The 14,580-nt window shown below is 48.6% G+C and overlaps 1 protein-coding gene across 1 annotated transcript in view; it reads right to left on the reverse strand.

Annotated features, from left to right (window-relative positions):
* Positions 1 to 2,891: 2,891 nt before the first annotated feature.
* The window catches only part of LOC126291454 (spidroin-1-like), a 43,057-nt gene continuing 31,368 nt past the window's right edge, over positions 2,892 to 14,580 (reverse strand). Inside the window, exon 2 of the mRNA XM_049984967.1 lies at positions 2,892 to 4,735. Coding sequence (XP_049840924.1) covers positions 2,892 to 4,735 — 1,844 coding nt within the window. The remainder of the gene's footprint in view (positions 4,736 to 14,580) is intronic.

The following is a 14,580-nucleotide window of genomic DNA, read 5'->3' on the forward strand; positions in this document are numbered from 1 at the left end:
AAGTGAAAATGCTACCACAAGACCATGAACTGCTTTTTTTTAATCGTATTTTTATCTTGATTTTTAATATTTCTTGTTTTTAAAGTGTGGCCTTCTGCCTTTAAAAGTCTATGGTAATAAATTCTAAAAAAATTTTGAAACTTAATTGTGGCCTTCAGTCATTTTTATTGCACCTTGCGTATGTTTGTTCTATCTACTTTGCTTTGAGGCTTTCCACCGAGCTGTGATAGGTGGTTTTTTTTAATTATTTTATTGCTATTTTAATTGGATTTTTATCTTGGTGATTTGTTAAGATTTCTTGTTTGGAGGCCTTCAGCCGTGAAAGAGTTGCATTTGATAAAGGTTAGGCTATGTGCCGCTTTGGTAGTAAATGTGTTATTAAATTACAATAAATTACAATTAGAAGGTGAAACTGACCCCACCCAACCTTATTTGGCCCTTTCCACAATCCTAATTACCTGTTCTGCGCAGCAGGTTTAGTGGGTGTTTCATGCTGGCTATTGCCCCTACCACTGGACTGTCTCGGGACTGCCAAGTACAAACTGATGAGCTGCTTGCTGCTAATGTGCGGCATCCTTCGAAGAGCCAGTGGGCACTCATCTGCCTTTCACCATGCTAAGGAGGAGGATGGCTCCTGGCACCAATACTGCGATTACCAGAAGCTAAACGCTGTTCAAATCTTTGATGGTACCCAACACCGTCGTACACAGCTACAACATGCTGGGTGGGGCTACAATCTTCAGCATGATCAATGGCGCAAACGCTGTCATCCAGATTCCAGTTTGCACCCAAGGAAATAAGACGACCACTGTCATCATGCCATTAGATTTCTTCAAGACCTTTGGCCTCCGTAATGCTGCCCAAATGTGGCAGCATTTCCTAGATTGAATCTTGCGATGCTTGTCTTGGTGTTTGCCTACTTGGACGACATATTTATTTCTCTTTGACATATGAGGAACACCATTAACATCTGCACGTTAGTTTTTATCTCTCCAGGGCGCTGTCATTATGGTCAACACAGTAAAGAGCACATCCATTGCCAGTGAGGTGGTACTTACAGGCCATACTATGTGAACTGCCAGCTCATGTCCTCTTTCTAGTAAGTTAGAAATGTAGTTTGAGGTTTTGGGATTGCAGCCGGATCACGTTGACTTGCCATAATATTGTGGCTGCCAACCATTCAGCCATCTTCAGGTGACTGTCCACCAGAATTAACAAAATTTCTTGACAATGTGGCAAAGCAAACATATGTCAGACGATATGCACAGTTCACAAAAGGTGTGTTGATCATGAGTACCCCACTTGCCTTCACAGCCCAGTTACTGAACTTCAGCTGAGGCGTGTATTACCGCATGCTGCCACAAAAATCTTGGCCCCGGCAAAGTCCTTTTGGGATCCAGTAATTAAAGAATTTGTGGAAATACATCTAACACAAAATCTTATAAATCATGACAGCAGCTTTCAATTGGACCAGGCCTGGGATGCAGTGATGAGTGACGTCTTTAATTTCTTCTGAGAGAAAACATTTTATTCGTAATGACACGACTGCAACATCTGACGATTGTTTTTGGCAACAGAAGTGCACATTATGATGAGGGTAGACATGCGTCTGTGTGTCACAGATGGAACAGTATTTCCAGTGGGCGCGGATTTCAATAGAGAACTGTTCTGTGACAGCCACCAAAGTGCATTCATCTCCACGTCAATTTTTGCCATAAAGCCGACACCGTGAACTAGCTGTCTGCAGTGGCACACACTCACTTGAAGATGGCTGGACAGTTGCCAGCCAACATATTGTGGCAAGAAGGCAACATGATCTGGCTGCAATCCTGAAACCTCGTAGAATATTCAGGACTGCAAGGAAACTTCAAGAACCACATAAGTTACAAACTGTCATCAATCTCCCATGCCCAGAGACATTTTAGGTCTTCCACTGCTCCCTCAGCATGTTAAACTTATTCTGGCACCGTCTGAGGAATGACAATACTACAGACAATAGCCTGTTTGCCCACCATCACCACACTGCCCCACTTGCTGTCGTGGTCAGTGCCAGTCAGATGCGCACTGGCAGCAGTGCATCAGTGACACCTAGCAGTCACTTGCTTTCATCTCTGTCAAGTTCTCAGCCATTCAGTGACACATAGGTACATATGACAGAGAGCTCTTCATCATCTAAGAGGCAACGAAATACTTTTGGCCATCCTATCACGGTTTTGAAGCAACCATAAGCCTGTAACTTTGTCCTCTCGAAAGCCATTGACCACTCCTCTCCCACATCAATTCCAGCAGTTGTCATTTGTCTTGGAATCGCTTTGCCCGCTTACATATAAACATCATCGGCCTTCTACCTTCCCCCAGTGGCTGCCACTACCTCTTCAACATGGTGGATGGGCCCACCTGCTTGCCTGAGGCCTCGTCACTATCTGACATCATCAACATCAATGTTAATCTAATTTGCTCTGACTGTTCTTTTCGACCTGATCAAGTGTCAGTTTAATCTGTTCTGATTGTTCTTTCGAGATTTCATTAAAATTCTCTTCCATTTGGTTTGATAGTTCTGTAACTACTTGATCAATGTTGTTTTAATCTGTGCTGATTGCTCTCTTGCAGAATTGTTTAATTTAGCACTCATTGTTGCTTCTAATATTCTATATTGCATTGTAAACTGATCTGCTGCTGCGCCCCCCCCCCCCCCTTGCCCAGGGGGCTCACAGCTCTTTGTTGAATATGTGCTTGGCGACAGCGGGGCCCCAGCCCTCGCAGCACTGCTTCTCTTTCTGTGTTGCTTGTCTCCTCTTCTCCTGTCCTTTTCCCCTCCCTTGGGGAGATATCTCATGCCTCCATGGGCTCTTAAAGCTCATTTGCGTTGCTTTGCTTGTAGGACTATTTTCTCATGTACCCCTCTGTCCCTGTACCGCTCTGTCCCTGTACCCCTCTGTCCCTGTACCCCTCTGTCCCTGTACCCCTCTGTCCCTGTACCCCTCTGTCCCTGTACCCCTCTGTCCCTGTACCCCTCTGTCCCTGTACCCCTCTGCCCCTGTACCCCTCTGCCCCTGTACCCCTCTGCCCCTGTACCCCTCTGCCCCTGTACCCCTCTGCCCCTGTACCCCTCTGTCCCTGTACCCCTCTGTCCCTGTACCCCTCTGTCCCTGTACCCCTCTGTCCCTGTACCCCTCTGTCCCTGTACCCCTCTGTCCCTGTACCCCTCTGTCCCTGTAACCCTCTGTCCCTGTACCCCTCTGTCCCTGTACCCCTCTGTCCCTGTACCCCTCTGTCCCTGTACCCCTCTGTCCCTGCACCCCTCTGTCCCTGCACCCCTCTGTCCCTGCACCCCTCTGTCCCTGCACCCCTCTGTCCCTGCACCCCTCTGTCCCTGCACCCCTCTGTCCCTGCAACCCTCTGTCCCTGCACCCCTCTGTCCCTGCACCCCTCTGTCCCTGCACCCCTCTGTCCCTGCACCCCTCTGTCCCTGCGCCCCTCTGTCCCTGCGCCCCTCTGTCCCTGCGCCCCTCTGTCCCTGCGCCCCTCTGTCCCTGCGCCCCTCTGTCCCTGCGCCCCTCTGTCCCTGCGCCCCTCTGTCCCTGCGCCCCTCTGTCCCTGCGCCCCTCTGTCCCTGCGCCCCTCTGTCCCTGCGCCCCTCTGTCCCTGCGCCCCTCTGTCCCTGCGCCCCTCTGTCCCTGCGCCCCTCTGTCCCTGCGCCCCTCTGTCCCTGCGCCCCTCTGTCCCTGCGCCCCTCTGTCCCTGCGCCCCTCTGTCCCTGCGCCCCTCTGTCCCTGCGCCCCTCTGTCCCTGCGCCCCTCTGTCCCTGCGCCCCTCTGTCCCTGCGCCCCTCTGTCCCTGCGCCCCTCTGTCCCTGCGCCCCTCTGTCCCTGCGCCCCTCTGTCCCTGCGCCCCTCTGTCCCTGCGCCCCTCTGTCCCTGCGCCCCTCTGTCCCTGCGCCCCTCTGTCCCTGCGCCCCTCTGTCCCTGCGCCCCTCTGTCCCTGCGCCCCTCTGTCCCTGCGCCCCTCTGTCCCTGCGCCCCTCTGTCCCTGCGCCCCTCTGTCCCTGCGCCCCTCTGTCCCTGCGCCCCTCTGTCCCTGCGCCCCTCTGTCCCTGCGCCCCTCTGTCCCTGCGCCCCTCTGTCCCTGCGCCCCTCTGTCCCTGCGCCCCTCTGTCCCTGCGCCCCTCTGTCCCTGCGCCCCTCTGTCCCTGCGCCCCTCTGTCCCTGCGCCCCTCTGTCCCTGCGCCCCTCTGTCCCTGCGCCCCTCTGTCCCTGCGCCCCTCTGTCCCTGCGCCCCTCTGTCCCTGCGCCCCTCTGTCCCTGCGCCCCTCTGTCCCTGCGCCCCTCTGTCCCTGCGCCCCTCTGTCCCTGCGCCCCTCTGTCCCTGCGCCCCTCTGTCCCTGCGCCCCTCTGTCCCTGCGCCCCTCTGTCCCTGCGCCCCTCTGTCCCTGCGCCCCTCTGCCCCTGCGCCCCTCTGCCCCTGCGCCCCTCTGCCCCTGCGCCCCTCTGCCCCTGCGCCCCTCTGCCCCTCTGCCCCTGCGCCCCTGCGCCCCTGCGCCCCTGCGCCCCTGCGCCCCTGCGCCCCTGCGCCCCTCTGCCCCTGCGCCCCTCTGCCCCTGCGCCCCTCTGCCCCTGCGCCCCTCTGCCCCTGCGCCCCTCTGCCCCTGCGCCCCTCTGCCCCTGCGCCCCTCTGCCCCTGCGCCCCTCTGCCCCTGCGCCCCTCTGCCCCTGCGCCCCTCTGCCCCTGCGCCCCTCTGTCCCCGCAGCCCCCTTTACATGTACTACTTTTTCCTCGTTTTTGCTCTCTCCCTGTTTGGCCCTCTCCCTGTTTGGCCCCTTCCCTGTCGCGTAGCAGGAGACTGGGTAACGGGTAATTCCCAGCCCCAGGTTGGCATGTAGGGCCTGCACGTACCCGCTGCTACAGGCCAGGCCCAGGGAAGGGTGATTGCCTGAGATGTTACCTTCCTCCTCTGCTGATTGGTCCCTCCATCTGTCGTCCGGGTGGTGTGACCTAATGTGAGAAGAATCACCAAATGTGTGGGTTTGCCCTTTGGAGGGCCCCTGGCTTGAAGGAGTGCACCATCGGAGATGCTGGCAATCATGGGGGACTTTTTCCCAATGACTGGTTTTCCTTTTCTTTCTCCGAGTGCTTCACATAAAAGAAAGTGGAGTGAGGCTCCTGCCTCAATGTCTCCTCCTGTTGCGCCTCAATATCTAGTAGTCTCACGTTTAGGCGGAAACCAGACTTTTGCTACTGTTAACCACTTTGATATACAGAAAGGTGTGGATGACATCGCCGGCCCTGTAAAGTCATGCTCTTGTCTCCGCACTGGTACTCTGCTTTTGGAAATTGATAGTGCCCTCCAGGACCAGAAATTACTCAAGTCCCAAATCCTCCATGAACATCGTATAAAAATGAAGGCTCACAGAACACTTAACTCGTCTTGCAGTGTTATCTACACCCGGCTGTTGGATGGTTTGACCGAGGCTGAAATAACTAATTATCTATCGGACCAGGGCATTACTGCTGTACGAGTTATGGAGAAGGAAGCTACCAATTTGGTGCTCGCTTGCACATTGTCCCTGATTTTCGATCAGTTAACACTTCCTACCAAGATTAAGGCAGGCTTTCAAGTAATCTCTGTGCGCCCTTATATTCCCAATCTGTTGAGGTGTTATAAATGCCACCAGTTCAATCATACCAGCATGTCATGTAAAACCGCAGCCAAATGTGTCACTTGTAACAGGGATGCACACGATGACACCTGTCCACCCCCTTCCCCCTGCTGCGTTAATTGTCATGGAGAACATGTTGCTTCTTCTCGTTCTCGTTCCGCCTGTCAAGACGAACGAGCTGTTCAGGAGATAAGAGTGAAGGAGAAGGTAGCTTTTCCTGTTGCCGGGAAACTGTTGACGGGCTGTAAACCGAATGTCCCTTTGTCTGGAAGCTACAGCACTGTGTTAGCCTTACCCCGTCCCACGAAAAACATGGCTACGTAAACTTGTGACTTCCAGCTCAGTTCGATAGTGGCAAAGTCACCTCGCCTTCAAGCTGACACTCCATCAGCTGTAGATCCTGCTCCCTGTTCTTCACCCTCGCTAGCGAAGATAGTTGCAACGTAGGCAGCAAACCATCAGTTCGAAAAGGTTTATTCCCGGGAAGATTTCTTGCGCACCTCGAGTTCGCAGCCATCTGGCTCTTCTGCCAATCGCCAAAAGTCAAACCAATCATCCAAAGGCAAACAGTCTTACCCCTCTCTAACTCGTTGGCCCTCTTCGACTAGTCAGTCCTTTTCAGCTGATCGACATCAGGGACGCTCCTTTGATCCCACTGTGTAGATGGATGAAGAGCCTCCACCTGTGGATTGCAGTGGCCGTCCTCCCTCGACGGCTGGCCCTAAGTGGCCATCGAGGTGAGTGTTTCTTATTCTTTTTCCGGTGTTCCTAAATTTTATGGCCCTTTTACAATGGAATATCCATGGCCTTCAGCCTAACAGGGCGGACCTCCAGCTGCTCCTGCGATCGCAGTGTTCACTTGTAATCTGTCCCCAAGAAACCAAGCTACGTACTCAAAACCATTTTGCTCTTTTCCATTTTACTTCGCTACAGCTGGACCTTCCCCTTACGACGGGTATTCCTGCTCATGGTGGGGTCATGCTGCTTCTATGAGATGTTTGTCATCGTCCTATCCTCTTGCACATCCACCTGCAAGCAGTTGCAGCCTGTGTTTTCCCTCCCAAATTTACCTTTTCCCTCCACACCATTTATATCCCGTCATCTGCTGTCACTACAGTGGACCTGATGCAGCTTGTTGCTCAGCTTCCTCCACCCTTTCTGCTCCTAGGTCTCACCACTGCCCATCATTCTCTTTGGGGTCTGCCTGTCGCCTGCCCAAGAAGTTGTCTTTTGGTGGATCTTCTTAATCATCATAATCTTTTGTGTCTTAACACCAGCGAAGGCACGTTTCTCTCTGATTCCATGCACACTTATTCCCATTTAGACCTCTTGATCTACTTTGCCCAGCTCGCTCGATATCTCAAGTGGTGTGCTCTTTCTGAAACTTACTTGAGTGACCACTTCCCTTGTGTGTCTCGCCTGTACAAACATACCCTGCTACAGTGGCCCGCTCATTGGAAATTTCCTCTTGCTGACTGGAGACTATATTCCTCCTTGGCAGTCTTGGACAAATGGCTGTTTCCTAGCTGTGATGATCAGGTCAAGCACCTCATGGACGTTATTCTCTCGGCAGCCGTATCCTGTATCCCTCGTACTACTACGTCTCCCCATCAGGTCTCAGTTCCTTGGTGGACTGTGGAGTGCAGTAATGCGATTCATGCCCGACGGCGTGTGCTTCGTGTCTTTCACCGTCATCCTACGTTACCGAACTGCATCCGCTACAAGCAACTACGTGTGCAGTGCCGTCGCATTATTAAGGAAAGCAAGAAATCATGCTGGGCTTCTTTATCAGCTCGTTCAACAGATTTACTCCGTCCTCTCTCGTTTGGGGTGGCCTGCGCCGGCTTTCTGGTACTACTGCCCACTCCCCGATCCCTGGTCTGACTGTGGTGGGAAACGTCATAGTCGACCCTGCCGATGTTTCCAACGCTTTGGGCCAGTACTTCGTGGAGGTTTCAAGCTCCACCCACTACCATCCTGCCTTCCTTCCTCGGAAACAGGCAGAGGAGGCTCGTGCAATCTCTTTGCTCTCTCTGAATCGAGCTTGAGCGTGCTCTCTCCTCATACAGATCTTCTGCTCCTGGGCCTGATACGATCCACGTCCTCGTGCTGCAGAATCTTCCGCCTGCGGGAAAACGCTTTCTCCTCGATACCTACAACCATATTTGGACTGACTGTGTAATTCCCACGCTTATGTGTGAAGCTATTATTGTTCACCTACCTAATCCTGGTAAAGATAAATCTTTCCAGCTATCTTCGAATTTACCTTACCATCAGCGTTTGTAAGATGATGGAACTCATGATCAATGGTCGATTAGTGTGGTGGCTGGAGTCACACCATCTTCTCAGCAATGCTCTGTGTGGATTCTGAAAGTGCTGCTCAGTGGTTGATCATCTCGTCACCGTGTTGACGGTCATCATGAATAATTTTCTGCAGAAACAACGAACAGTGGCCGTTTTCTTTGATTTGGAGAAAGCTTGTGATACCTGTTGGCGGACAGCCATTCTACGTACTCTGCACACACGGGGCCTTTGTGGTCATCTTTCCACTTTCATCTAGGAATTTTTAACAGACCGAGTTTTCCGGGTACGTGTGGGTTCCTCCTTATCCCACACCTTTTCACAGGAGAACGGGGTGCTGCAGGGCTCTGTTCTGTCGTCCTCTTCGCCATAGCCATCAACCCCATTATGGACTGCCTTCCAGCTGGCATTTCCAGCTCTCTTTTCGTTGATGACTTTACTATTTATTGCACCTCCAGCAGAAGTGTCTCCTGCCATCTTGTCTTCATCGTTGTCTGGACCGTCTCTATTCAAGGAGTGTCACAAATGGTTTATGCTTCTGCTACTAAATCCGTTTGCATTAACTTCTGGCGGTACAAGGCATTTCTTCCACCGTCCTTGCGACTGGGCCAAAATGCTCTCCCATTCGTGGATGCAACGAAGTTCTTAGGGCTTACATTCGATAGGAAACTCAGCTGGTCTCCCCACTTGTCCTACCTGGCTGAACACTGCACCCGGTCCGTGTATTGAGTGGTACCTCTTGGGGAGCCGACCACACTGTCCTCCTCCGCTCATATCAATCTCTTGCCCGCTCTAAGTTGGAGTATGGATGCATTGCCTAATCCTCTGCATGACCATCTATCTTACGCTGTCTAAATACAATCCACCATTTGGGGATCCATCTCGCCACTGCTGCCTTCCGTACTAGCCCACTTGAAAGCCTCAATGCAAAAGCCAGTGAACTAATGCTGTCATACCAGCGCGACATCCTAATCAGTAGGTATGTGTGTTGGCTTTCTTCCATGCCAGGCCACCCAACCTTTGGCCCTTTTTTAATGTTTTTGACCGCCAGTACGTGATGTACGTTTCTTCTCTGCAGCCTCCTAGCGTCCACTTTCGTCACCTGCTTCAGCAGCTGCAGTTTGCACTTCCTGCCACTTTCCGAATGGGGGAGAGCCCTTCACCACCTTGGCTTCAGGTACAGGTTTGTGTTCATTTTGATCTCAGCTCTTTCCCAAAGGATTTGACTACGAGCTGACCTATTGCTGCAAATTTCCCGAACTTCGCTCACAACTTGCTGATAGCATATTTTTGTACAGTGATGGTTCCAAGTTTGCCCACGGTGTTGGCTATGACTTTGTCGTCAAGGCTGATAAGTTACAATACCAGGTTGTCGACCAGTGCACAATTTTTACTGCAGAGCTTTTTGACCTCTATCAGGCTGTTCACTATGTCCCGAGGCACCAGCTCACTCGCTGTGTGATCTTCTCTGACTCCCTCAGTGCCCTTCAGAGTCTGGATGATCCAGATCCAGTCTACCCCATCGTTCGACGGATCCTGGACTGCATCCATTTGTTCCTGAGTGGGGGAGCCCAAGTGTCGTTCATGTGGGTTCCTGTTCATGTTGGTGTGCCTGGGAATGACGCTGCTGATGCTGCAGTCCATCTCGGTCGGCCCGCCTCTTACTCTGTTCCCTCGTAAGATATTTGTACTTTTCTCTGTTGGCGCATCACATCACTTTGGCATGGCCATTGGTGCTCCCTTCATGGGAACAAACTGAGAGAAGCCAAACCTCTCCCAGTAGCCTGGTCGACTTCCTCCCGCCCATCTCGCTGTGAGGAAGTAATATTAGCTCGGTTGCGAATAGGACACTGCCGCTTTTGTCACCGCCACTTGTTGAGTGGTGACCCTGTACCCAGCTGCCCTTTCTGTAGCCAGACATTTCCTGATGCTCTGCCCCCATTTTAGCCACTTACATCTCAGGGTTGGGCTGCCGCTTGCTTTGCTGGACATTTTAGCGGATGATGTGCGAGCTGTGGCTCGCGTTTTAAGTTTTTTTAAAAGCAGTAATATGACAAAAGAGATTTGATTTTTACCTGGTGACTCCGGTGTCTTGTCGCCATCTTTTAGATACTCTTCCGTAAAGTCTTGACGTTTTAGATTTTTTCCTTCCTTTCAATACTGGACCTCGCAATGGTTTTTGACCCTCATGGTCCCAGCATTCGATGGTCCTATAATGGGCGCTTATGACCTTAGATGTTTTGTGCCTTAAATCCCCCGCCCCCCCCCCCCACCCCCCCACACACACACAAAAAAATGCTACTGCAGATGTCGCTGAACTGCCTTTGTTGTGGGAGGATATATCTGTACTTTAGTCTCTATGCTGGCCGTGCCTGTAATTTCGTTAGGTTTCATCATGCTGCGTTTTCGACATTTCATTCGCTTGGTGTTTTCTCTACATGCTCTATGTTATCCACTTCGCCACTTTTCGTCGTTAGGCAAGAAGTAATTCTAAAATTTAATATTATTGACTTCATTTGGGCTTGAGTATGTATGAGCAAAATACTGTTTGGAATAATGGGATTCTCACTGCATTTGGAATCATAAACACACCACATCATAGACCTGCACAAAAGGGCATCGACATCTCAAACTACACGAAATGCAAAAGTGGCCGTCTTAAAGACATGATCTGTGACCATACAACAATTAGTGCAATAATAAATTCTTTAAATTGCAAGCCGAAAAATTTCTGATGAGTTGTGATACATCTACAGTAAGACCTCAAGATTAGTGACATTTAAGAGCAGGAATAAGCGAAGGATGCCCGGCCGTAAAATAAATATATCCTCACTCAATTTCTACACTGTTCATGGCTTCCGGTTTCTAGGGGAATGTAGTAGCACATTGTGATAGCATACACAAACAAAACGATCCAAATGACGTAACGCCCGATAAGTCAGCACTTCCGATCTTAACTGAATAAGGCTACTAGGAAAATTGCCGCAATCTATGCTTACTTAGGATACTGTACAGTCGTTTTATAACTCTTATGTAAAAAAAAAGGGGGGGGCAGTCATTGTCAGCAATACTGTCTCGCAAGTTAAAAATGCATAGCAAATCAGATATCAGATGAAACATAACAGTTGAATAAAACAACTGTTAACAATTCATTTTTCCCCGAAAAATTTTGGAATGCGGAGTCCTCTAGACCAGTTCGCACTGGCCGTCACATCACACGATGCAAGGTTTGACGATGCATTTCAGATGGCGGCATTCACACAGACCTTCAATGGGCAGCCACGGTACGCCAAAGTTTCTCGGTAAGAAAGTTTTGACGGCGTCGTTGTTTGCTAACATTGGAAGTTAACTCAGTTTTGCCGCCCATACTCGTGTTATACTAACGAATTTTGTCCTGTTTCTTCTTCTTAATCATTACCTTATTATTGCGTTTTGTTCACGTGCCAAATTAGAAATGTTCCATGAAGATTTGGATGTTTTTTTTTATCGAGTGTTCTTACACTAGCGAGACGGATATCTGAAAGTGAAAAATAATTTAGGTTTTACAATAACAGAGCGGATCTGACACTCACACTGCATATAAATACGAACATAAGTTAATGAAGCAGTTTTGAAAAATGAGCTCTAACGAAGGGGAAAAATAAAGTTGTTTCTAATGTTTTTAGTTAAGGATGGGAAAAAACTTAATGGATAAGGTAAACTGGCTCTATCTCCTTGGGTTAACAGTTACTGTGTGTGTGTGTGTGTGTGTGTGTGTGTGTGTGTGTGTGTGTGTGTGTGTATTTATTACGTAAGGAAAAAACGTAATGAATAAGGTAATCTGCTTCTATTACCTCGGCCTAATAATTACTGTTTGGGGTGTGTATGTTTTCGCTACCAAAAAGCTTTCGATGTTTTGACATATTGTCTCACTTCTCATCACTTTACCACGTAAAAGTGGCCAAGAACATGCGTCAAGGGCCGGCCGGGTTGACCGAGCGCTTCTAGGTGCTACAGTCTGGAGCTGCGCGACCGCCACGGTCGCAGGTTCGAATCCTGCCTCGGGCATGGATGTGTGTGGTGTCCTTAGGTTAGTTATGTTTAAGTAGTTCTAAGTTCTAGGGGACTGATGGCCTCAGATGTTAACTCCCACAGTGCTCAGAGCCATTTGAACCATGCGTTAGGGAGTTTGCTTTGGTCATCAATAACCTTTGTCGTTATTTGTCCCTCTATTCTGATACTATAAGGCGACTTTTTGTACCTCATATGATAACTCATATCCTCAATGGCACCCAATGAGATAAAAATTTAAACTCATTGAGTTCACCGTTCGGTGAGATGACGAAGGCTACTGTGAATTGACCTTCAAGAACTCCTGACGTATTGGTTAATGTCACCCTATTATAAACTACTTGAAAAATGAATTCTCTTTTGAGTTATTATTTTCATTTTATATTTCCCTGTAGCAATAAAAAGGTTATAATTCAAATAGATCTTGGCTGGAATAAAGGTTGCTGTACCACAGTCTAACATAAGTTAGACTGTGGCTGTACTGTAAGACCCGTCCACTATCTGCGCAGACAAAGCATTGCATGTGAACAAGAGATTTTCGCATATATGAGATGTGGCAAACCTGGAAATTGGAGGTGTGAGCGGAATTGCTAAAATCTGTGGGTTCAAATCACATCGTGTGGACAGGAGATCACAGCAAATCTGGCTCGTAAATATGTATGAGTCAACTATTTGTTCAGTCGGGTCTATGGCGTATACGTCAGTGTTCTAGATAACTCATTTCCGAATTAATCGAAATGTTTAAGAGTCATACATGTTTGTGGAAAATTAAAATCATGGAATACTGCGATTTGGATAAGAAGGCAACTGCTTAGAATCCTTTTACAGAGAAATTGCTAGCAAACAGAAAAACGCCACAATAATAATAATAATAATAATAATAATAAAAGAAATCGTTGCAGACTGTTTACCGCAAAGAGCTAAGCAAGCATGCTATCACTCAGTACTGCCCTTTGCCATTATTCGTTGCAAATGCATTGCAAAAAAGAAAAAAGTAGGCCCTATTTGTTCTGTAGAACATTGTGTCGAGGTGATAATGGACGGTCTTGAGACAGTACATCCAGGGAAATAGTTATCACACTTCTTTTACTTCCTAATGCAGGCCTGGCCAAGATTTGCGAGCACAGTCGAATCTGCTCAGCGCTCAGACTTCCCCCATCACCGCAATATTCCAGGCAGTTGTATGAGAGTGACAGCTTAATGCTGAAGCCACAGACGCAGGAAACTTAGGAAGACGGGATTGCAACTACCTGTAAGTGGGTAAAATTGCAACATCCCTTTACAAATAGGATTTTATCACGTGTGTCTATTCTCAACCTTTTATTTTTTCTGCCAAAGCAATAACTTTTATTAATTAAAGTACATTAGATAGTGTTAATGCAGTGGACAGAATTACAAAAAGCTTTACGTACAGGCATGTGACATTAAAGCCTGTTTACAGGACGACACTAAGTTGCCGACCACTGCGCATGTGCACCGGGCGTTTGTGCAACTCGTTGGTGAAACTAAACATTTTTGGTGTGTTCCAACTTTGGCGACACTAATTTCATAAGTTTGTGGGTTGTGTGTTCATAGAGCGTAGAAAAACTGAAATATGAAGTGGGGAACGGAGAATGATGTTCGCTTTTTGGATATCTATGCTTTGAATAGATGTTTGTGGGATTTAAGGATGTTGATTACAAAAATAAGCAACTTATTGCTGCTCCTGAGACCGCCACGATCAGAACGTAGATGGCTTGACAATATCGGAGCTGCAGGGCAAAATTTATTGCGTTAAGCCCGTCCACACGCAACGATCAGTCTGCGCAGACATCGGCACAGATGTCTGTACATGTAAAAGATCGCTGCAAATGTGGTGTGTTCACACAACACAAACCCCAATCTACTACTCGCCCGCCATCTGTCGGGGTAGAAAAGAAATATCAGTGGCAAGAGACTACGTTCCCCGTAAACGTCAAAAATTTAATTCAGTTATTTTGAAATATAGAAATGGAGGAAGTTCTGTGGTGGTCTGTGTTTGCACCTTCTGTTGCAAAAAACATTCAGACCAACCACAGGAAACAGAGAAAGCGGTCAAAATGGTATAGACAGTGGCTGCTAAAGCGAAAGCAGTTTTCTCACTAACATTTACTGCGAGAGTTGCAGGGCGAACCTGTTTTGTTTTACATTACCTCGTGTTCCATGTCCTGGCACATTGACACTCCAATTTTATCTTCAGTTGTACTCCTGCTTGGTCTTGGCGTTTCTTGATAACTAAGAAAGCCAAGCAGATCAAAATACCATAATGCTGGCTGGTATACTAGATCTACTCTTACACATTTCTGAACTTTGGATAATTCTTTTCGGTAAACAGTTCGCTGTCCGACTTAATTTACTTGATTTGCCTTCATGAACTCATCCTTCAGGACAGCGTAAATAGCTTCACGTGTGTTGGGTATTATTTTACTCAATGCTAGGTTCAAATGGCTCTGAGCACTATGGGACTTAACATCTTAGGTCATCAGTCCCCTAGAACTTAGAACTACTTAAACCTAACTAACATAAGGGCATCACACACATCCATGCCCGAGGC

The sequence above is a fragment of the Schistocerca gregaria genome, chromosome 9, assembly GCF_023897955.1.
Source record: "Schistocerca gregaria isolate iqSchGreg1 chromosome 9, iqSchGreg1.2, whole genome shotgun sequence".
NCBI lineage: Eukaryota > Metazoa > Arthropoda > Insecta > Orthoptera > Acrididae > Schistocerca > Schistocerca gregaria.